Here is a 25,475-nt window from a genome sequence, read left to right as displayed (position 1 = left end):
AAGAGTGACGCGAAAAATTCCATCAGTTTCTCATACAGGTTTTGGTGCTCTATCGAATGGAGGGCTCAAAATTGAAAATAACAAACAGAGGACCAAACAGACAGATAGACACACAGACATAGAGAATTCAGTAACGAACTTGTTCGTTGAATATACTAAGGGAGAAAATTATGAAAGTAAAAAGGTTACGTAAAGAAGGGTGGAAAATTAGTAATTAAGTTTCAATGTCATTATTAAGATTAACTTTACGTTTACACAATAATTGTGAATGAATTAACTAAATCTAATTAGTACATAGTTTACACTAACTGTCGTTATTGCATCTCTATTTTATCGTATACTGAAGCACCGTCTATATCTAGAACTAGTTATCTAAATAGATATAGAGAATCTTCTATTTAATTCTAGTTTAGAAGAGGAAAAAGGTCTATATTTAAGGATTCGTTTACTTTCAAACTCTGTATCCAGTATTTCAGCTAGAAAGAGAAGAAATTAGACGAAGAAATATTAGATATGAGTGCAAACATATTATTTGGACCTCAGTAGGTTATATTCAAGCACTTCTTTCCGCACTAATGTGGAGAGGTTTTTAGAAGTCGGCATTAACAGGTAAAATTTACATATTGAAGTCAGGCCTAGTTATAACGAAAGGTGATTTAAACATTATGGTAGAACTTTAATAACCAATGCAAATAAACAATAACAACAAAACAAAGTGTAGCTATAAATAAGTAAATGAAGTGAACGAAAAATAATAAATTATAGTTTTAACATTAATAATGAATTTCCAATTGTTTTCAATGTCATTTTTTCTTTTCAATCTCGAAAATGAAATATTAAAGGAAAAAAATAAATAAAACAATATTTTTTGCTTCTTTTTCTTGTCGAAATGTTGAAATATAGGCTGATTGCTACCGGTGGCATTCTTGCCCAACACTAAGCTGCTGCTACTTAGCATTTGTACCACAAAACGATCAAACTAAATTAAAATAATAGATTTACAAGATCTTCAATCTCTTCCAACAATGTTATTCCGCCACTCATCTTCTTCATTCAATCGTCTCAGTTAGCTTGTTCGTGAATATGAGATACTGTCACCAGCAAATGTATAGCTTTCCCCTGTATGCTCTTTCATCAGTAACTACACAACAAATTTTCCCACTCACAGTGCAGGTTTCAGTAAAGTACAGACGATTAGTCTTCCGTAAGTCAGAGAAAATAATAATTTGATTCGTCCGTTTCAAAATTATTGGTAAGAGAATACGTAGGGAGAGTTACGCATTTTTGCTGGGGACTGTGCATTCTGAACTAAATAATTGCTCTTCAAAACTGACCGATATCTAGACCAAAACCTTGAACAGCAAAAAATTACGATAAACACAATTTCCGCTTATATTTACTAACAGTGTTATTTCGGCACATGACTCGAAAGATTCTAGTAGATATAACTGATCAAACATATATGATAAAAACTATCATATTAACGCAGCAAAATAAATTACACTTCCGTCAGAAGACAATTGTCTTTCTTTAACGTTACTACAGATCAATTGGATTCATGACAAACACATTGTAATGAAAACCATACATGGAAATGTAAAAATCTTCAGAATTATTCTTTATGTTTTATCTAACTGATATCTCAAAGAATAATTGGAAGAAGATTAATAGAAGAAGGTAAAGAACATCTCTCATGCTAACGAATTGCAACATAACCGCACATATGGACACTGCAAACCACAAATTCCTAATCTAGTGCATCTAAAAAAAATATCGACGAACTTATGCACCCTTTTTCAGCATGAATACACCTTAAAACATTAGTACTGTTACGTATTTAATACTGCTAGCAGTTTTTGCTTTGTCGTTATCACCAATACTCGACTTCCTAGACAAGTGCAGGATTCAAAATTGAAGTGCACTTACGAAGCGCTTCTTATAAACTAATAATTGCTGAAGCAAGTTCTACACTGCTTTCTACCATTGACATAAATAGAAACTGTTTATGGATACTAAATACAGTCTCTTCCAGCTTACTTGGTAGTATCGCAAAACTAGCCTCAAAATTAAAAATATGGAAAGTTGTCCTATTTCTTTATCACAAAGATATGAACTAAAATTATTACTTTTATCCTTCCGAAGTGATGATGAGAAACTTCTAAAATAATATAACTCACTCACTCTATGGCCTACGGAACCCAGAGGTTCAATGCCGCTTTCACAAAACTTCTCTATTGACTTCTGTCCTTAGCCAACTGGACCCAGTTTCTACTTTGTATTCCTATTTCTGCGAGATTCATCTTAATATTTAATATTGTCCTCCCATCTGCGCCTAGGTCTTCCTAATGGTCGTTTTCCAATTGGACTTCCAGTTAAGACTTTGAAAGCGTGAAAATTAATATAAACTAATTTAATACTTTTTGTACGTCTATATATGTTGAAAAAAGTTGGTAGTAGTTTCTCACTTTCTTCACATCTTCTGTGTCTACAGCATCCCAAATTTGCAGTTCTGAACATTTTGGGAAATGTATAATCATAAAAGTATGGAACAGCACAGTTCAAAGATACGCTTATCTGGTTTTATGAAATGTTTTCGACATGATTTCGTTTTAATTACCCTAGGTGATCAAAATCTGGACCAGGACTGTAACTGTTTAATAAGTGATCACATCAAGCCATGTACCGAATCAAATCCAATCAAGAAATTAATCTGGATAATTTCCTAACATATTAAATCCCGTGTTACCATGAAACTTAACTCCATGATTCTATATTGTATGAAGGACTCTGACCACCCAGACGAACTGCTAGTCGTTACATAGGATCCCATTGTCAGGTTTGGTTTTCAAGACTGGAAGTTAGCTACTCATGATTTCAAATCTTCTCGAAACAAAACCTTTTTTCATGAATCACTCACCCTGTTCCTCTAACAACTACTGAGGAAACGAACGATGGTCCTTCGTTATAGATTTATTAATATCCTACCCACCTAATATGGATTGACTGCAAGTAGTGAGGTAGAACAAGAATTTCATATGCTTTAACTGTCTCGCAATGCTGCGTCAAATGCAAAAATTCTTTATCATACTGACAGTCGAACCTGAGATTACGCATTCTGAAGGTAACCATTATGGATCTACGGTTACTGATAAAGAAAAATCAAATTCACAAAATGAGTGAAACAGAAAACTACTCTCAGGGTACCAAATGTGCAAAATGAAAAAGGTATAGTTAGATGAAGCTATCAACCGTCCATAAATACTAGTAACAATGCAATAAAAGCATGAATTTTAGAAGACATACTACAACATTATGAAACATAAGGAAGCATTTACCACACTTCACTGTTCATTACAAATATTTACCGAACAGTTACGTCAATAAAGACAGATGAAAAACTACTTTCTTCGACAATATACTGAAACATTTAGAACACTAATATATCTTAAGAATAACATGCTGTAAGTATTGACAAAACAAAACAAAACCAAAAATTAAAAAGGAATATGCGGTAAAGCACCTATCACGTTGAATTACAGGAAGTGTCTTCCCTACTTCTAAACAATACATTACAAGTGCCTTTAATAATTTTCCTAGAGATATATTAACAATAAAGTTATATCTAGGCCTAACTAGAACAGTGAATGACATATAAATTTGTACCGAAAGTTCCTACAAAGGAAGAAAAAAACTAGAATAATTAAATCTTAAATTCTTGTCTTCGTACAATGGCTCTTATCTACGAAAAATGTTTTAGAAAACAGAATCAACAGAAATTTTGAAGAGCCAAAGGAATAGATGTGTTTCTACTTTATAGCTGAAAACAACGAAGCTATATCAATTGTATTAAGTGTGTGAAACTCACTACGGAAAAAAAAAAAAGGACTTGACGTTAAAACCTAACATATACTCCATGTACGACCACTTTGCTGAAAATAATAAAGATTCTAATTAATCATGAAATTAATTATCATTTATTTAAAACTATTGAACAATAATACAGCAACCAAGTACCAACTGTTCTTTTACTTTTACTAAATCTCCTACCGCATACTTAAACTAGGGTCTACGGTAATGGTGTGATAAGGCATATTAGAAAGATAATATTTCTCTCTCTTTCAAATTTCGTTACGAAGATCTTTGGTAAGAAGTCCATACATAAATTAAACCAACAAATCTTCTGACAACAAACTGGAATAACGTCACAACGGTCACATATGTTCTGCATAGAAAGCAGAAGTCTTTTCGCAATAACGAGTTACCTTTCATGTGTGTCTCATACTCACGCATCAAGGCTAACTGCAACGAAATTAAGGTACTGCACGTAAAATCGTGATGAATGGCGAAATGATGATGGTATTGATTAGTTATCGATTGTTATACAATTCGAATAATATCGATGTTCTCAACCCTTACCAGGCTGGTTCCTTCAACGCTATTACTGATACGCTTCGCGAAACTTTCGCTGATATCAGGTACGAAAACATCGAAATGACAAAGAATGTTGTCATAAATTATGTTAGAAGAGAACAAAAATCTTCTAAAGCAAGACACAAACACACAATACACGCTATTTTATCACGAAAAAAAAAATCGCAAGAAAATTCAATTGAAAAGAACTAGAAATTCTCAGGTCAAGATAACCAACTGCCATTATATACAAGTATAAGCAGGTAACTCAGACAAAAATTATCAAAAATCTTGTTTCACATTTTGCTAGCACAAATGTTCCAGGTGCAAGATGTTATCAATTGTACAAGAGATTGATATTTTCTTTCAAATTATAAATCTTCTCGTCTTTAAAATAAATAAATAAATAAATAAATAAGTAGTACTTTTTTTTCTTTTAAAGGAAACTACGCAGATAATACGAGAAACCTGAAGTTCAAGGGAGGTTAAGACAGGACTTCTAATCAACACTTATATCCTTAAGTTTTTTAGAATGATATTTTACGTACATTGAAATTATATTAATATCCCACAACCTGCTGGCAACTTGCAAATAATAGCGTTTTAATTTCAAATGAAAAAACGCATCATAAAGCTACACTGATCTTTTCATAAACTTATACATTGAAAGAGTCTACAACATTCTGTAGTGATTTTTTAAAACGAATGCCAAATCATCGTTTTATTACAGGAGTATCTTTGACAACAATCTCACCAACATTATCTGTTTAGAAGTTTGTTCTGACCTGATATGTCTTCTAGTTCAGCCATAACTTCCGGAGTAAGAAGGGGAGGCAAACGCTTTGAGAAAAAGTCCTTCAGAGCTGTAGCCACGGCATTCACAGGAATATCGAGGTCATGGATATTGAACGTCGGATCTGTGAGGGGGAAAACAAAAGAAAATAATCGTAAATTCGAAAAGTTAAATAATAATACATTAAATTGAGACTACCACAATGTTACTGGTGTAATCAAATTGACACATTCTAAAGTCTATGAATGTTTAACTTGAAAAGTGAACCACTAAATGGATTTCATAATGTTGTTAAAAGAAACTGGATAATTATTTCTTACAAGAGACAAACTAAATGTTTGCCAGAGAAAAATTTCTCTTTAGTTAAAACAAATTATACATTAGTCTGCATGGCTCTTAAAAAATACTGGGTGACTTAAAAAAATGTAATTGGCTACATATGTTTTATTCCGATTGTGAACACATTTCTAAAAACCAGTTAACTTAGCAGAATTAATATACTATATTATCTTGCGGAGATTTCTCGGTTTTCAATGTAGATGATTGTCTTGTTTAAAAAGAAAAATACTGTCCAATATCTCTTTTAAAGGCCATAGTCTCCAAAATATAGACAGGGGTTTTTAATATTTTAGCATGAAGTAACGACTTGAACTGACCAGAGAGGACTAACATTTTTTTATATTTAATTACACAGTCAAAGATTAGAATAAGGAGTTAGATTTCTAGACTTTCGGCATCTACAGCCATGTTAGTCCCTCGGTGATCACATTATCCGGAGAATAGTAGAGGAAGAAACGAATGAAGAAGGGGAAGGTAGGGGTCTAGGACCACTATGTTAGGTACCAACCCAGCATTTTCCTGGTGTGAATGAGAAAAACCCAGGAAAATTTCACTCACGATGGCTGGCATGAAAAAGCTTTTACACTTTTTCAACCGAGTGTCCCTACTGGGAATCGAACCCAAGACCACTCACACCAAGTGTTTTCAAAGAGCAAAGAGGTCAGTTTCAAATACCAAAAAAAGAAAAAAAAAATGAAACGAAATGAAATCTGTGAGATTAATGTCCCACGATTGTGCCCCTTAGGCTAAGGGAGACGATGATTAGAGCAAGCGAATGATGATGGAAGAGTTGGTGGAATGAGAGATGGGAGGAAGCGGGAGTACCCTGAGAAAACCCACGACATGATGATGTCCACCACAAACTTACTTGGCTGGGAATCGAACCAAGGACCACACGCATCAGAGGTAAGCGTTCTACCACTGAGCCACCGTGCTCTCCACCACATACAGAAGTAGGAGTGGGAAAAATAGAATAATACCTATGTAGTATTATTAAGGAAGGAAGATATGAAATGTGAAAGTGAAACAAAACGTAAAGGGAAAAGAACAACAACTTCGGATCTAATTAAAAAGAAAGACTGGTTGAAACACCGGGTGAGAAGAAGCTTATCCATGAGGAACTTAACAGAAGACATGATTCAAGAGGAGAGGCTGGTTCTTTTCAAAATGTAAATAAAAATCTCAATTCTGTCAGTATGGGCTTATAGGCCGGCGGAATATATAACTACTTTAAATTTTGTATGCTGTTCATTTCTTTGGAATCCATCGGAAACAAATAATGCCGGAAGCAGTAGTGTGAGTGCATCACATTTGATTCATTAATTACATTGACAACACAGATAGGAATTAGGAAAAGTATACAGGAATTCAAGAATTAGTACTAATTGTAATTTCACTTCTTTACAAGCCAGTACTAAAGGAAAAGAAACATAAAATGACAAGACAATGCAATTAACGGATTTCATCTTTTAATGTAAATACAGTGACAACATAGATTCTGCCCTGTTAAGCGAAAAGGCCTTATCTCCATTTCACATACTTTCGAGAAAATAAGCAAAACGCGTTTTGGCTTAGGATGTACGTTCAAATTTGTTGTATTTCAGTGAAACTTTATTAAATATATTTTCACGATCTAAAATTTGTGTGGTAATACAGTTAAATATTTTTGCTTATGAACTGCCACTTAAGGTCTTTTTGCTTACTTTCAGTTACAGTTTTGAAAATAAGGTAAACACTCATGACGTCATTACCCCCTACCTATTGGTCAAACCACGTCAATTTCACTTTAGATAGATGCAGAATTGTACTACGAGCATTCCCATACCAATATCTCGATTTTCGAAAAATGTGGAGTTAAGGTCTTTTTGCTTAGGACGGCAGGATTATAGGAACAATACAAAATTAAAAAAAAAAAAAAAAATACTTATGCTGTTTTAATGAGAGTAATTTCCTAAGTTCAAACACCAGGTTTCATGGCTAATAAACTCCGGAACCAAAGATTTCCACAAGAAAATGTTTCAATAGCAGTCTTGTAGTTCTACTAAATGACAGCTTCAAAATGGGAATACTTACCCTCTTCGAACTTCTGGAATAGCAGTTCAACATGTGCCCTGTTTCCTGGAACCCGGTAAATTCCTTCAGAATCCAGACCCTCGTCTTCTATAAACTTGACACACTTTTCTAGTAACAAAGGAATAGCGTTTTCTTCGGACTGTACAAAGTCTTCGAGTGTTGGTTGATGAGCAACATTTTTCACTTTCTGCTTTTGCTTCTTCTTCTCTCGTTCTTTCTCCTTCTCAACGAGCTTTTTTGATTTTTCCTCTTTCTGTCTTCGTTTTCCTAGCTTTTCGTCTTCCTTGGCTTTCTGTTTTTCTTTCCTACGGGCTGTTTTATCTCCGTCTTTTATCTTTGGTAAAACACCGAACTGAAAAAACAAACACACAAATAAAAACAACGAATCACACATAAATGTAATAAATCAAACTATCGTGAAGTACACTGACCAGCCAGAACATTATGACCATCTACCTAATATCTGGTATGTCCATCTTTGGTTCGCAGGACGGCAGGAATGTGGTTTGGCATGGAAGCAGTGAAACCTTGGTAAGTGGCTGGAAGCATGGTACATCATTTCCGCACACATGTCACTTAATTCCTGTAAAATTCGCAATAAGGTCGGATCTGATGTTTAATGACATCTCAAAGGTGTTCAAATGGGCAAAGACTCGGTAAGTTTTTTGAGGTACATTGCAGAGATTAAAACTCAGCACTGTACTCCTCAAACCATTCCAAGTACATTAACCTTGTGACAAAGAGCATTATCATGATGAAATATGACACTGCCAACTGGAAAAACGGTTCATATAATTGAGTGTACAAGATCAGTGATGACCTGTCGATAGCTAGGATCCATTATGGTGCCCTCCATACGTACTACGAGGCCCATGAATGGCCATGTGAAGAATCCCCAAATCACAATGAAGCCACTAGTGGACTATCGTAGTCCTACTGTCCACGTCACAAGCAAATGTTTCCCTGGAGGAAGACCACGAATTCTGATACGGCCATCGATGTGACGAAGGCTGTACCGTGATTTATTGCACCACGCAACGTTGTGCCATTGCTAAGCGATCCACTCAAGTCGTAATCGACGATGCCGAGCGGTTAACGTTGGTACACATGTGAGACGTTGGCTGCGGAGATCCATATCTAAATGTACTGTGTACTCAGACATATGTGTGCTCTGTTTACTATTGAAGTCCGATGTTAATTGTGTCACAATTTGCGCCGTATCCTGTTATACAATCCTCGAGAGCCAATGACATCCGACATTTTTAATGAGGTGTGGCCGCTCCACTTCTTGTGGTTTCGGGTGCTGGTTTCACCGTCCTTCTCCCATCTTAAGAAGACATTAACCACGGCAGTTCGCGGACACCTGACATGTCGCAGTTTCAGAAATGCTCATTTCCAGCTCTTCAACTACCACAATCTGGTCCCAATCAAATTCTGATATATCATCGGTCTTTCCCATTCTACGCACAAACATCACCCTGACTGATAGAGATTCCTTTCACCGTCTGACGAGCGCTTCTGCTGTACCCCATGGCTCTTACACGAGCTCTACGATCTCGTTCAAAATGTAGCGGGTGGTCATATTGTTTTGGCTGGTGATTATACTCTAGTTAACTTTCAAATGCTATTATCTCCAGTTTCCATGACTCCTAGTCCAATACTAAATCTCTCCCGTTGGTCCTCATTTTTACTTTCGAGTGTCGAAAGGAAAGAAGAAAGTATGTTGATCGAGAAAAAAAAAAAAAATAAGATTTCAACGGATTTACACTTTTCACGGCCCATACCGAAAAAGTGATTTTTCCCTATCTGTCCCTCCGTTCGTCTGTTCATCCTGATGTACATTTGCCTAGAGATCATGCCGTTCAACGTATCGAGACTAAATTTTAAACTTAAGGTTTTTATGTGATGCTTCAAAGGTTTTTGAATTTTCTTCCTATCACTAAAAGTAAGGGTAGTTTACTGAAGGGTGAAAATCAAACTTTGCTATCTTCTCAGACATGTCTCTAAGGATTATGTTTCTATTTCATAAATCAGTTTTTTAATAAAAACCTCATCATATGATATGTCACTTCTCTGGGAAAAAATTAAGAAGGGTAGTTTACTATTGCGGGGAGCTTTTTCGGACGATTTAAAATAAAAAAAAAAATAAAAAAGGAGACTTTGTTCATATTTAATAGATAAATATTTCATCAATAACTTTATAATGCTACCTAATTACTACTTATGAATAAATTCACAACGGGTAGTTTTACTCATGTGGTGAGTCTCTTTTCAGACTACTTTCTGAAAAAGGACCCACGCGACTTGGTTCGTGTATCATTAAAAAATATTTCATTGATATTGGTATAATGTTGCATAAATAACTTCCATGAGAATATCCATAAGGCTAGCTTATTCTTGAGGTGAGTTTTCTTTTTTCACGTATATTTCCTTAATAACTCTAAGACATAACACGTCATTTTCTTATGAAAAGATCCACACGGGTTAGTTTGTTTTGAAGGTAAATTTTCTTTGGGAGAAATTTTCCGAAAAACGTGATTTTTTTGTTTAACCATTTCATACTTCAGAAGAAAATGTTTCATTAATAACTGCAGCACAATATGATTTAGTTTAAGGAATTGGAGCGCAAACGTTCAGTGTGGTGGCCCGTACCTTTTATTTCTCATGACCTGGCCCTGAGATTTCTTGATTCCACCCAGACTCGGATTCCTGAAAACCAGGGATGGAAAAAGAACCGGTTCTGACCCGCTCTTGAACCGGTTCAGGCACCAAGAAACCATGTTAAAGATAAGGAACTTGTCCGGAGCGTTTTCACAAGAACCGGTTCATTTTCCATCCCTGCCCAAAACATTTAATTCATCTTCATTAAGTAACACGTATAGCAGCCGCCTTTACAAAAGAAGTTAAAACATGCCGTTCGCAGTTCTTATTTATTGAATAAACAAATAAAAACACACACATATATAGAAAAGCATAATTTAATCTAAATAAGAGTGCCTTCTACACAACTCTAGCGAAAAAGTTTTGAGTCGCCAAGGCTGACAAAAGACAAATGAGTAAAACTAATTTTTTTTTAAGTATATAAAGTGCTCCCGATTAAATAAATCAACTGATTTGTAGTCTTTATAGGCTACTTATAATTTTTCAATAATCTAAACTCATTTGGGTTAAAAGGTTCTACAAAAGTACCTCAACATTATAATACATGTTACAGCAATCGGATCATACTATTGATTCCATGCCACACATTTTGCATTTCTTTCTGCTTTCCTCAGTATGAAAGAGAATTTAAATTCTCAGGACATTTGTGTGTGTTATAAGTGACATACATAATCTCAAAATAGGCATAACATAAGGTTGCCTGTTAGCCTTTAATGTTCTTTAAATAAATTATTATAAAATAATGCATTTCAGACTATTATTTGCTAGTGCTTTAAAATAGGTTAATGAAAACTTATTCATTCCTATCAAAGAAACGAAAGTAATAAAAAGATACAAGAGTAACAAATTAAACAAACCATTGGTGAGTTCACGTCTCTTGGTGATGATACATCCAAGCTAGACTCATCATCATGCACAGCTCCGTATGTTGACCCCTCCATCTTTAATTTCGCTATGTAAGAAAAATAAGTAAGAATAGAGTCAGTTATAAAACTATTAATTTTCATCATAAATTATACCACTTCTCCTAACTATTGCTCAAGTTTTGTCCGATAGTAACGAGGTAAAAAGCTAACTTATTGCAAAATATATAATACTTTATTAAGCAAGCGTACTCCTACATGTACACACCACGCCCTGAAAATAAAAGCACCATTAACCATTTGTTTGTCCACCCACATTTAAGCATTAGTGCTTGTATGTACAGTACAGTTCCCGCCTTTCATTACATTCCTTGATAGATGACACTACATGCTGATGATTTTTATCAAGCGGACTGAATACTTCAACTCTAAATGATGCAGAGTTCAACTAATTTTGAACTGAATACCAGGCACAGTTACGAGCAGACATAGTATCCCTGTGATGCAATATTTTTTTGCAAAAATTATTAATGAACAAACCAACAGAGTACAACATTAATGCCTAAAAGCAAATTAATTTAGCTTTCACTTGCTACAATCAATACACTCACTAGGACGTTCTAAATAAATTAAATATCTAAAAACATTGGTCTTGACAATGATTAAAAACGGACTAAACTACTAGATACTCCCTGACAGTGACCTCCATTCCGAAGACATCTGGTTTTAACTAAGAGAGTTAGAAATAATATTTTCAGAATTCTTTTACGAGATTAATTTAAGACGTAAATTGAGCTAAGCTGGTTCGATCATATTTAGTACACTTTTAACGAATTTGCAGCTAAAGCCTTTCTATTTAGAGTTTGCCTCCGCTGGCGCTGCCGTCGATGTGTTTTTCTCGTACTTCCCTTAAAACTGCTGTGGCAGAAATCCTTCAATAGTTGGATGCGGACAGGGATGCCACAATGAATTATTTCACCGGATTCGCTGTGCACTATCTTCTTAGGCATTCTAAGTAGCCTACAATCTTCACTCGCCAGAACCACACGACTGAATGACAAATTGGCAACACAACTCAGGTCATTCAGTTCTTCCCCCAAAGCAAAGGAAAGATTTCCTTCGTAAGAGGGAGGCAGCGGGGTTTGAGCCAAAGTATGTTTCACGTATTTTCCGAGGGCATACTTGAAACAGAAAGGCTCCAGCTCAAATGTCCTTCTTCGCACAAGGAGAATACGCTTTTGGAAAATATTGGAACCCCCTTTTCCTCTTAGGATACGCATTTCAATGGAAGTGTAATTATAAAACCCCATAGATACTCTACTTTTGGAATAAATTTTGAACTCACCCACCCCTTAGGATACGCCCGTTAATCACTATGGTATGATGACGAAATCCCTTAAGGTAAGCACACTATGTTCCAAGATTAATTTCAAATGGATGAGCAGACGTTTTCCCTTGTGTGATCACAAACTACAATTCCAATGTGCCGAAAATATATAGAAATTGGCCCTCCCCCTGTAAAACTGGAAAATGCTGGGTCACGTGTCGGCTTACCTGTAATGAGAAGTTTGTATACAGGTTTTCGTCTTCCTAAGTTGAGAGAGCAATGAGACACTATTTGTCGCACTAATTCTACATCCCCACCCCCACCCCTTTAGAATACATCCTTTAATTAAAGTGATGCTTGAAACTCAGCACGAGGTAGGTGCTAGGTATGTTCCAAAATTCATTTCAGAGTTTTCAGCCGTGTTCCCGCGATGTGATCACTAACAACAGAACAACAGACTATGTCCCTTAAAATGGGGAGCACAAAATTAAATAGAAAATGTCACTTTCCCTTTAAACGGAGTTTTCAGAATCACTAGGACATGTATCCGCTTATTTCTAATGAAGAGTTTACATGCCACGTTTCATCTCCTAATTAAAGAGATTCATATAGTACAATACTCTGAGCAAAACATTTAAATCCCCTTTACTTTCCTTAGATCACGTATTTAAAAAAGAGGAAATCCTTTCTTATTCAATGCTCTCGCAACAAAAAGGAGTTTTCTGTCCAAATCTCACGTTTCTAGATATAGTAGTATGGCCTGGGCATATATGAGAGGATCACTTTCACTCTTTCATGTAATAGAATAGACTACTCACTTTACCCCTTTCAAGAATGAAATGAAACTAAATGAAATCTTTAAGTTTAACGTCCCACGGTTATGCCGGTTAGGCTAAAGAAGACGGTGATAATGAGAAATGAGTGAAATGGTGGAATGAAGAAAGTGGGAGGAAACGGGAGAACCCCGAGAAAACCCACGAGCACGGTGTTTGTCCACCACGAAGTCCACACGGCGCTAGCTGGAATCGAACCAGGGACCCGAAGCACCGGAGGTGGACGCTCTACCACTGAGCCACCGCGCCCCCTTTCAATAATGAAATATTGGAAAACAAGAAAATACGTGTTCACTTATTTTATATTAAGAGTTTATATAACGAATTCCACACCTTCAACCTACGCAAATCCTTACATTAAGCATTTTGTGAATAAAGAATCCCTTAGTGTTATTTTATTTTTATACCGATTTTTACATCTTCAACTTTAGCGAATCCTCACATCGGGCACTTTCTCAATAATAAAAAATGAGAATTTCAATATAGAAATTTCCCTTTTCACCTTTAGGAACGGAATTTTTGAGAACGCTGAAATATGTATTATCTTATTTTTAATTAAGATTTTATATATCGGATTTCACATCTCTAATTTAAACGAATCCCTACCTTAAGCATTTTATGAATAAATACAGAAAATTTCAATATTAAACTCCCCCCTTTGCCCCTTACTAGCAAAATTTTATAGAAAATACCGACACATTTATTCTTTTATTTTTATCTAGGTGTTTATATAACGAATTTCACATCTCCAACTTACGGGAATACCTCCATTCGGCAGTTTGTGAATAAATAAAGGGTAATTTCAATATTTCTGGAAAAGCTCCCTTTATTCGCTTAGAAGCAGAAGTTTCAGAAACGCTGAAATATGTGTTTCCTTATTTTTAATTTAATGTCTATATATGAAATTCCAGATTTCCAAATTCAACATATCATTAAATTCAGCACCTTCTGGTTAAACAAAGGGAAATTTTTGTATTTTAACCCCCACCCCCCACCCTTTTAGGAGAAGAATTTTCAACAATGCTACGTATATTTCTTATTTTTGGATCGAAATATCCAAAATATTTCAATCAAAAATTTTCTTGTAGGCCTTATATCTGAAGAACTACATATAGTGTAACCAAACCGAAACTATCAGTTAACTCAGTATGATGTGTTTATTCCATAGAAAATAAGAGAACCTGATTTAGGGGCAGTTCAAATATTTTGTGGGCCCCGATCTAAAAACTATTTATTGGCCAAGATCACAATCTTTTGGTACATTTTTAGTTTTCCTAAAATTCTTGTTAATGAAGAGTTTACGCGCGGAGTTTCATGTCTCTAACTTGAGGAATCCTGGAAATACACTATTCTGAAGAAAGAAAAAATAAACCTCCCGTTTACTCTTTTTAATACGTATTTTCAAAAATCTTTTCCTTATCCTTTGATTGCGTGACAAAAGGAGTGTTCTGTCCAAATTTCATTATTTTACCTACAATAGTATAGCCTTTGCGATTACGAGTCAACCCATTTCTACTCTTTTATAAAATAGTATAGATTACGAATTTCCTAGTGGAAATTTAAATTCAGGCAAGTAATTCAATATTAAAGTTACCACCTCATTTGTTTCAAAATGGATTCAGATTTGTGCAAGATTCTGACAGCCATCAAGTCTGTTGTCACAAGGATATACAAATTTATTGAATTTAACACATCAACCCTTACTCCCAGGAGTTGGTGGAAAATTTTAAACAGTAATATGTATAATTGATACCAAATGTAATTTAAAACATTTCTTGACACTTTCCACAAACACCAATTCCCTCAAATTTGAGACTTCTTGAGAGATCGAACATCAATTATTTTGAAAATTAATTGTCAATTTATTACATTGCTAACATCTTCTACCTAATTTACTCCAAGATCATTACAATTTGTGAAATATGCCAACGTTCATGATCAATTTTGCTATTTAAAGCCATATAAAGGTGTAAAAATTTAACTTCCTACACCGACTTCACGGTACAGAATGTAACCTTTATTTCAAATGTTTAAAAAGCAATAAGTATCTTGTAATATATCATTTAGAAGGTCTTTAATCTCTTCTCAAAACATTTCGTTTGCCTAAAATTGATTTCATATACTTTGACATAACCTGTATGCTATTTAGAATTATTAACTGGGGTCGCGTCCCGCTCCTCTTACGGATAACGATGGAATGTTACATTTAACAGAAACGTGAATATTCCCCCGATAACAAAATTGATGGCCTGTCAGAATTTTTCACAAATTCAGTTTGAAGTAATGAGGTAACGATTTTAAGTAACTCACCGGTATTTATCTATATTTAACAGATATATATATATATATATATATATATATTATCACAAATTGGTAAAAACACCATCACAAAACGCAAATAAAACCTAAATAGGATGCAAATGTTCTCGCTGTCTCTTCATCAAACAGGAAAAAGAAGGAGCAGATTATTTTACAAGATTATTAAACTATGAAACATTATACGTTTTGGGATGGGTGATCACTACACTTACGATTTTTTTTTTTTTTTTTTTTTTTTTTTATGGTCTCGTCAAAGTGCTGGCAGTGGAAAGAGTTTATTGGATAAAGCTATCACGGAGCAGATTGATCAAAAACAACCTAGGGAAGGAAGGAATAGCTAACAGAACACAAACTAACACATAAATAAATTTTAATTACGATTGAGTTATTAATGTTGTTCCTCGTATTGCTATTTTATTTTTTTTTTAAATTTATTTATTTATTTGTCCCCCCTAATGTTTTCTTTTCTCACACTCAGGTCTTGCCACACTCGGTATACTTCCGGGTATACTCCAAACATGGCCAACCGCGACTCCAATGTCCCGAGAACGAGAAAATAGTTTAGGAAGCTTAATAGTGCTATACAGTCTTTTCGTAATGTTTCTCCCCATAACTGTCATGTAACAGCATTTTGTTTTTGATTATGCATTAATTATTCCTTTGTTCATGTATTCATCCCACCCAACGAATGCTGTAAGTTTTATCTTCTTCCTCAACGCTTTCCACTATAATCTAGAAAAAAAAAATCAGTTTAACGTCCACGATTATATCCCTTAGACTAAGGGAGACGGACGATTAAGGCAAGTGAATGATGATGAAAGCATTGGTGGAATGAGAAAGTGGGAAGAAACGGAGTACCCCGAGAAAATCATTGGGTACAATGTTGTTCACCACAAACTTACTTAACCGGGGATCGAACGAGGGACCACACTACATAAATCTAGCAACGTGACCCACAACGCAATCATTATATCGGATGTTCCTCAATCTCTGCTCTTTCCTTTAATATTTCTTTTCTTACTATTCTCTCTCTCTCTCTCTCTCTCTCTCTCTTGTCTTACAAGGTGTCAGCAAAAGATTTTACAACATAGGAATATAGTTTTCTTTTATTATGTGCTTTGTGATAGTGCTTTCAACTAACCTCTGGTAAATAATTTATTTCCTGTGACCAATTCGGAGTTCTCTTGTTCCTATCATAACATACATGTAACCCTGCATGGCGGTTACCTAGACATTTTTCAGCTGGTAGTCTGTTGTTTAATTTTACTTTTTTTTTCTCTCCTATCTGATGAAGAATTTCAGCGAAAATGTTAACAGTGTACTTTTCTAGTATGTGTGATTATGTTTCACACTTTTCTGATACGTAATTCATTTATATACTATATACGTTGGAGGGAAATGGCGTAAGAAGGAAACTGTAACAAGAATTTTAGGAATGATACAAAAAATGGATCAAAAGATTGTGATCTTGGCCAATAATTAGATGTTGGGTCAGGAGCCACAAAATTTTTGAACGGCCTCTAGATAAATCGAGTTTCTGTATATTTTACGGAATAAGGACATCATACTGAGTTAAGTGGTAGTTTTGGTTTGGATACACTATATGAAGTTCTCCAGATATAAGACGTACAAGAAAATGTTTGGTTTCATGAAATATATTGCATGTTTTGGATCAGGGACCACAAAAATTTTAAATGGCCTCTAAATCCAGATTTCGTATTTTTTACGAAATAAGGACATCATAATTAGTTAAGTGGTAGTTCTGGTGTGGCTACACTATATGTAGTTCTCGAGATATAAGGCGTACAAGAAAATATTTGATTGAATGAAATATATTGATTTTTTTTGGATGAAGGACCACATAAATTTTGAATGGACCCTAAATCGAAATTTCATATTTTTTGCGGAATAAGCACATCATACTGATTTAAGTGGTAGTTTTGGTTTGGCTGCACTATATGTAATTCTCGAGACACAGGACGTACAAGAAAATACTTGATTGAATGAAATATATTGGATTTTTTGGAACAGGGGCCACAAAAATTTTAAATGGCACCTAAATTGAGATTTCATATTTTTTACGGAATAAGCACACCATACTGAGTTAAGTGATAGCTTTGCTTTGGCTACAGTATATGTAGTTATCGAGATATAAGGCGTAAAAAAATTGTAATTGAATGAAAAACATTGAATTTTTTGGATCAGGGGCCATAAAAATTTTGAATGTCCCCTTAATCAAGATTTCGTACTTTTTACAAAATAAGGACATCATACTGAGTTAAGTGGTAGTTTTGATTTGGCTGCACTATATGTAGTTCTCCAGATAAAAAAGCGTACAAGAACATTTCTGTCTGAAATATACTGGATCTTTTGATCCAAAAAGAACTGTACAAGTGAAGTGATTTACTATACAGTTTGTTTTAAAACAATAAATATGGAATTCAAACTTACTAAAGAATCACAACATTGACAATCAAACTTATTTTTCTACTAAAAAACAAATAGCAAACAAAAATTAAGGGAATACTGTTCAGTCTAATAGTAAACATTAGGTTACGCAATGTTTTCAATATACAAAATAATAATATTAATTAGAAAGAATTCTTACTATAGCAATTATTCAACTGTTTTCTGCATGATTTAACAGGCTAATAAACTCTCACGCTGTTTCGTGTTTGAGAAATGATATTACTATTCATTCACATATACCAGTGAAAAATACAAGGCCAGAATGAAAATATTCGGCTCTTTAAGACAGAAACGTCCATACGACAGACGGATAGGCAACTTTGTAAGGGCTTGTTTCTCGAAACTACTCGATCTAATTGTAACCTGCACAAATCTAACATCTATCTCTTTCGTAAGTTAACGTTTCTTGACTACTGAAGAAAAAAATTAAAGTCTACGGACTAATTAAACCAGTGAACCTGTTTCGAAAAATAATATAGTATAGTGTTGTACGCGTGTAATTCGCATGGATTAGTTTCAAGTAAACTGAGAATTGTAATGTTTATGAGATGAAGATTAGCTTTGATAGATTAACAGTGTAAGAGCTTTTAAAACAATGTCTGTTAACTTCATGATTAACAGATTAAAATATTGTTGAATTACGCCTTAGTTTCTCTTCAACCAATAAAATTTGATAGAATTTTAGGGTCTATCATAATGGTGCCTCAAAGACGAAAGCGCTAGGATTTAAAAAAAAATCCAAAGACAATAATGAATGGAACTAGTGGAAGAAAAGCCATCCCCACTCTTCCACAAAAACTTTTTCATTCATTATATGAAATCTGGTGCCATATATTATCTGTGAAAATCTTTAAATGAAATCTAAGTTTTACGTCCCATGGCTAGGCTAAAGGAAACTGTGGTGAGAAATGAATGAAATGGTGGAATGATGAAATGGTAGGAGGAAACGGGAGAACCCCGAGAAAACCCACGCACACGGTGTTTGTCCATCACGAATTTCACTTGGCGCGAGCTGGGATCGAACCAGGGACCCCATGCACCAGAGGTGAACGCTCTACCACTGAGCCATCGCGGCCCCTTATTAACTGTGGTTTGAACTTCTTTCCTGTGGGATATATCAAACTTTGCCTAATTTAATAAAATTTATTAAGTCATACTTTGTTGCTGCATTAACAATTTTAACTGCATTTTTCTCACAAAATAGTAAATGTGGGATACCCTCTTCTTCCACCAGCCCCTTCCACCAATTACACAGGTCTGCAAAAATAATTACTTGTCACGGCGCGGGTTTCTTTCACTGATTATTATGTTTTGGTGTGTGCTGAGTCCGAAATTGACATTCACATACAGTTTGCTTGCAAAATACGAGAGTATGATACACAGACTTCTCAAAAAATGCCGTCTGATTAACACATAAAACACAGTTACATTTGCTATACATGACATATTTGTAATTGATAAATGTTCAGTAGTCGCTGTTGACCTGTGAAACCTTTCTTCATATCATTCATATTTCTGATTTTATTTCGGTTTCTCGCTTAAGCGTCCAACAGTAATCCAAATTTCCCTTCCCTCACTGTATCATCCCCTCCCCTTCACTTTACTACATTTTCCCTTATACTCTTTATCAACAGCATGGAATTTACTATTGATTACAAGAGTGTACAAGAACTTACTAATACACAATAGCTTACAAGATTATTCGTTCAATGGCAGATGTCAAAGCTGTACACCTTAAATTTGTAACAAGATGTAACGTGATAGAATTTTTCTGAATATTTTCCCCGTATTCAGCAAGGAAAAATCTATAAGAACCAGAGGAAAACTCATATGTAGTTTTTTGGTTGCAGACCTGCGTTGTTGTTTCAAGGAACACGATTACTTTATGGTATTAATGACATTTGTTGATTGCATTCAGTTTGTTAGGAAAAAAGTTACATTTAGCTTAAACCAGCTCAGCCAATTAAATATTTCGTAAGTCTTGATCAATATGCAATTTTTTAAGACATGAAATTGTTAAGAGAAATAAACTGTCTTTAACTTATTATTAAAAAAAAGAAAGAAAAAACTGTTCAATGTTTTACAAAAGGCAATATATCAATATGACAAAGCCGTACAAATAAGAACACAGATTACAGTAAATTTAGTTACATGACAAAGAAAGAGACGATTAGTTACAAGTTACAATAAAAAATTACAAATATAAAATATCCAATTACTTGTAATATTTAGACTTGTGATTTGTCATTTCTGAAGAAGTATACTTATAGTTTTGAGAAACAAGCAGCACTAGGACTGACTGACTATTGAACTGGAAGACAGTACTATTCATCTCTAGAATATGACTGTGTTCGAGTTAATGTTATGATAATCTGATCACGGGAAAGCACCATCGGGAAATTCATCTCTTATAACAAATATTACATGCGCTGAATGAAGCTTTCAAGATATGATTCCAAATTTAACATTTTGACTGTCTAAACCGGAAATGTTAGTTATTTTAGTAACAAGAAAAGTTTACTTTAACCTAGAGCACATTCAAGCATCAATCCTAAGCATTAGTTAAACAAAGAAGCAAATTAACTTATCTGTTGCATAAACTTTGAGAATGAGGCAAAATAACTTTCAAATAGTTTAACTCATGGCGGTCACAAAGCTTTGCTTGTTGTACTTAGAAACTAAAGATTTTGCTGTTATAAGAACATTATGCAATGAAAGTAATGAAAGCGAAACCTGCATACGGCGAAAATAGTAAAAATGAAATATGTAGAAACACTTTCCAGTAATAATTTATTTCGTGGCACTCATACAATTCAGCTTAAAGCGGAAACTTATCTGATATGGAACAAAATTAAGCTTCCTCACGTTCTGCTTTCAGCAAGTTTCGCTAATTACTTTCCATCAAAATATAAGTTATTTTTGTTAGGCAAATGTTGCTGTATTTGCTTCTATAAAAATATACGTTATGTTTGTTATCTTAGCAATAATTATAAAGAATAAGCAGCAAGACATATACAACTGACACACGAATCCATTTCTCAATATGTGTTGGTTCTACGTATCATGAGTACTAGATTCAATCACACTGTAGCTGGCTTATAACGAAGCTCAAAAGGTCATAGAAACAGATTCTTTCGCTACATCCACGCTTCGTCGTAACCATATTTGAATGAAGAACTTGTAACCTCAAGCTTTCATAATAAATATCTAAACACGTCTTGAGAATAGAGATTTTACAACACTTCGATCAGTGTCACTGGTCAAAATCAAATAGATTTATCGACACAGCGACATACGTAAGTTGAATGGTAAAAAGAAAGCTCGCGTAGAAGACGGGAGGTGTAGTTTCGTGTATGCCAAACGCCTACAATATGGGCTTAACTATTCTCTCCAAATAGTTTCCAAACCTTTAAAGCAACTCTGCACAGATATTTGAGTAAATGTATAGTTTATCGTCCCAATGAGAGTAAACCTACGCCGTCAAGTTGCTTTTCATACACTGGTATAATATTTAACAAGACTTCTGTTTCGCGCAAAAAGCCGTGCACTGAGATTGTAGAAAAAAAATGGTATGGACGTGACCATGTGGTGGTGTTAAGTTTAGGAAAAAGCACCAATATTGTTTGCTTTGATCTCTTTTTTAAGCGAAATACGCCTCTCTGGAGGACGGACAAGAATCACTGACTAATGGAGTTAAATGAAGACGTCATCTACTGCAACAATCGTAATCAAAATTATGTACAGTCCACAGCAAAAAACCTGCAACATGAGCATATAAGTTTATTGTGAAACTACGCCTAACAGCGCAGGAAATCAACATAACGTCTAAGTGGCACGAATCACGCGAGGACAAACTTCGGCGTCCTCCCCTACACACATTTTTTGGAGCAAAAGACTTCGTCGTTTTACAATAAACTTATATGCTCATGTTTCAGGATTTTTGCTGCGGACTATACCACTACAAAGTCACTTGACGAAAAACTGAGTAACTTCCACACATTATGATCCTTCTTCGTCCTCTGGTTTCACGTAATAGCTTTCTTTAATATGTCCACCAATCGTAATCATCTTCGACCCCTCTCTTTTACCTTCTATTATACATTGTACTTTTTTAATATATATCCCTCAGAATACATTTCTTCCCAAATAATGTCCTAATTTTAACTAGCATTTTAAGTAACAATTGTTAGTTTCTCTAACTTTGACTAATCCTTCCTTAACATGGTTTCTCGTTCAACTCATTTATTCCAGGCACGAATTTCAAGATCAAGTCAGTTTTAATCACTGTCTCGTAACGCACACGTTTCTGCGTCACACTACAATAGTCCTCCGTTTATTTTATTTGTTTTTTTTTATTCTTCTATTAGGCGATTCAGGTTCTTTCTCAGTTCGTATCCTTACATTTACTTCGTGTTCATATCTTAAATCTCTACTAATAAAACAAGTCCTCTCCAACTATCACAATTGTCTTCGTCTATTTAACAATTAATTTAGTCTCATATTCTTCAAAGCTTTTCCCAAAGAGTGGTACAAATATAGATATGAGCGTCATCGTGACCCAATTTTCACCCTATTTTGGCAAATAGTAACATCCAACACATACCAGACCCGGAAGAAAGAAAGAAAAAAAAAAAAAAATTGTAAATGAGTTTTCAGATTGCGGAAAAGAAATCGCCCTTTCCACTTATTTTTGCAAATCTTTACTTAACGTTTAACAGGTTATTCCCTGCATTTCCCACCAACACTTGCTCTAAACAGCAATGTTTCAAATCATTTTCGAAAGATCAAACGAGAAATTTGATAGGCCCTATCTCGGGAAAACAAAGTCTGTAAAGTAAAATATTATGCCTGCGTACTAATAAAAGTCAGAGTTTACATCCGTGCCAAGTTTGGTGAAAATCAGATGAATTCCATAGGTCGTACACAAACTATACCGCCCTATCATTGATTTGGTTTCTTTCATATAAAAAGCAAGTGAAAGATTAAAAAAAAAAAAAAAAAAAAACTCCAGGAACACCACATGAGCCCAAAATAGAAATCTGTAAACACACTTCTCGAAAGATGACAGTTCGAAGTCAGTAACGCTATATATGTTTAGTCAATGGAATAAATTATCTTCGTCTTCTTGATACAGACGAAAAAATAATCCTCGATATCAGTTCAAGAGTAACACAGATCTACTATACTCTACGCAACATTTAACGAACATAAAACAAACAGGAAATAAAGGGCATTTTTTGCCCTTTATTGTATCAAATTTCGTCATAAGTGGGCTACAGTGCGTTTGAAATGTTGGGACTACAAACCCCGAAAAATAGCACTACTTTTAGGAGCAGAATCAAATATACAACACGCAGCCTTTGTAAACTGAAACTGAAGTGCAGCACAACAAGGAAGTTTCCTCAAAGCCGAAGTAAATTATGATGTTTACATTCAATATATAGTTACGTATCATCACGAAACTTTGGGAAGCGATTTCTTACAACAAATGAAAGAAAAAGAAGGTGTACAAAACACGAATCAAAAACTACATTCTTTCAGAACGATAACCTGCTGGCGATGTGAAACAGAATTTTCTTAAGTGTTGTACTTTGAAAAATGTGGGAACTGGTTTAAGTGGTTCAAAAACTAACTTACAAGCTAGTAAAAATTCTATCTAAATATCCATGTTTCGAAATTGTGTGAGACTTGATCATCGAATTTCAAAGCAGACAAAGAAGATATCCAGAACATTCCTCCTATAAAATTCGTTCTGTAGGTTACTACGCAGTTCGAAAAGATGGATAATACATAAAACTGGAACTAGTTGGTGTAAAATGTGTTTGAACCACTTGAGCTAAGTCTCAAGTTTTCAAGCTAAAGTTCTTCAAAGACTTATTTTTCGCTTTATTGCTGGAAAACACAATCCTTGGAAGCAAAGGAAAAGTTTACAGTAAAAATTAACATAACTTCCATTTCTAGAAATTTGTGATAAAAATGTTCCATCAGCAAATTTTTGGACCAAGAGTACAAGATGTTTATCGACCTCATGATTTATTTTTTTTTAGTTATTTTATTTTATTTACTTATTTTTACGTTGTCCACCACTGAAACACAATGGAGGAAACGCACTTACGAACGCTCAGAATACAATGATCGATTTAAATGAAATTCGCAACACAGAATGCATGTTTGTCCAAGTTGAGTTTGAAGGTGGTTGTCGTCTCAGTGTAATTGTGTACGAATCTATTCTTTGTCTACAATGGTGGAACGATACAACCGAGAGAGGTGGCCGTGCATTGAGGCCTGCGAGATGTCTCGTTCTTCAGAAATGCTGCTTGCGTGGCTCGTGACGTACAGTGGAACATCGATATTGTACACGATGGGAGGCAGAAGTTTCCACAGCAAATGTGTCCCCAGTGCTTTCGGAACCAGAGGTTGAATGCCGCCGCTGTAGAGGCATCTCAGAGGCTCCCCTCGTGAGAGCATCAAAAAATATGACCAAAAATTGGATGCAGGTCTACGTTCCCGTGGTCATCTCACATGATTACTCTGATATCTGCTCATTGCTGAGAACGTTTTCGGTGCTGTCTGAAGAGAGTGCAGTGGTATTCAATGACAGCTCTTTCTGTCTGGGACTCAATGACGACCATATGTGTTCGTAGACGTTCCGCCGTGTGTTCACACTTGCCATACAGGACCCCCATTTGGTACTCTGGTATGGAGGCAATAAGCTACACATGCTACTCGTTTTTCACTTCACTCACAGGACAATGCGTCTTATATTCGTAACGTCGTTAGTTCTATCTTACGAGCTTATCTGAATATTTTGCGCCGCCCCCCATGTTCAGCAGGATAACGCGAGTCTTCATACCGCAAAGGCAATCTACACCTTCTACCCTAGCCAATTAGGTCTGCAGCCTCTACCGTATGAAGTACGTGGGGGACATGATGAGATGGCCTGACCACCACCTTGATACGGTAACGACTATTGCCCTCCTATTTTAAGATCTACAGAACCAAAATCTAGATAGATATTCAGCACCTGGCCGAACAGTTGTATATGTGTAACCCTCGGAGCGATGACATGTGCTATTAAGTAGAGTATTGTACGTTTTGAACACCCTGTATAACATGTTTGGGATGCTCCACGAACACAACGTTGGGATCACCATCATCTGCTTCTTGTGTAATAAGTTCGGGCCAAGTTTGTAGTGCATTCCCACTTAATGTTGTTAGATACGTTTCTGCCGATGTACACTCATGTTCAAAATTATTGTCGCATGTCTATGAACATGTTGTTGTAGGAATATAATTTGATAACGAATTCGCCCGGTATTTCTTATAATGTTAGTATGTGTATAATGGGCAAAGACATATATGTGGTAAATTTTATATCAAAAGAACAG

The 25,475-nt window shown here is 35.1% G+C and overlaps 1 protein-coding gene across 17 annotated transcripts in view; it reads right to left on the bottom strand.

Moving 5' to 3' along the window:
• RhoGAPp190 (Rho GTPase-activating protein 190) overlaps positions 1-25,475 on the bottom strand; it is a 301,937-nt gene that overhangs the window by 26,325 nt on the left and 250,137 nt on the right. For all 17 annotated transcript variants that reach the window (XM_081761621.1, XM_081761611.1, XM_081761622.1 and 14 more), the window contains 3 exons: positions 11,134-11,228; positions 7,616-7,967; positions 5,196-5,327 (listed from right to left, as the gene is read on the bottom strand). In XM_081761621.1, the coding sequence (XP_081617747.1) occupies positions 5,196-5,327; positions 7,616-7,967; positions 11,134-11,228 (579 nt within the window). The remainder of the gene's footprint in view (positions 1-5,195; positions 5,328-7,615; positions 7,968-11,133; positions 11,229-25,475) is intronic.

This window comes from Thermobia domestica, chromosome 6, assembly GCF_964235325.1.
Source record: "Thermobia domestica chromosome 6, izTheDome1.hap1.1, whole genome shotgun sequence".
In the NCBI taxonomy this organism is placed as follows: Eukaryota; Metazoa; Arthropoda; class Insecta; order Zygentoma; family Lepismatidae; genus Thermobia; species Thermobia domestica.
This window is presented reverse-complemented; position numbering and strand designations above follow the sequence as displayed.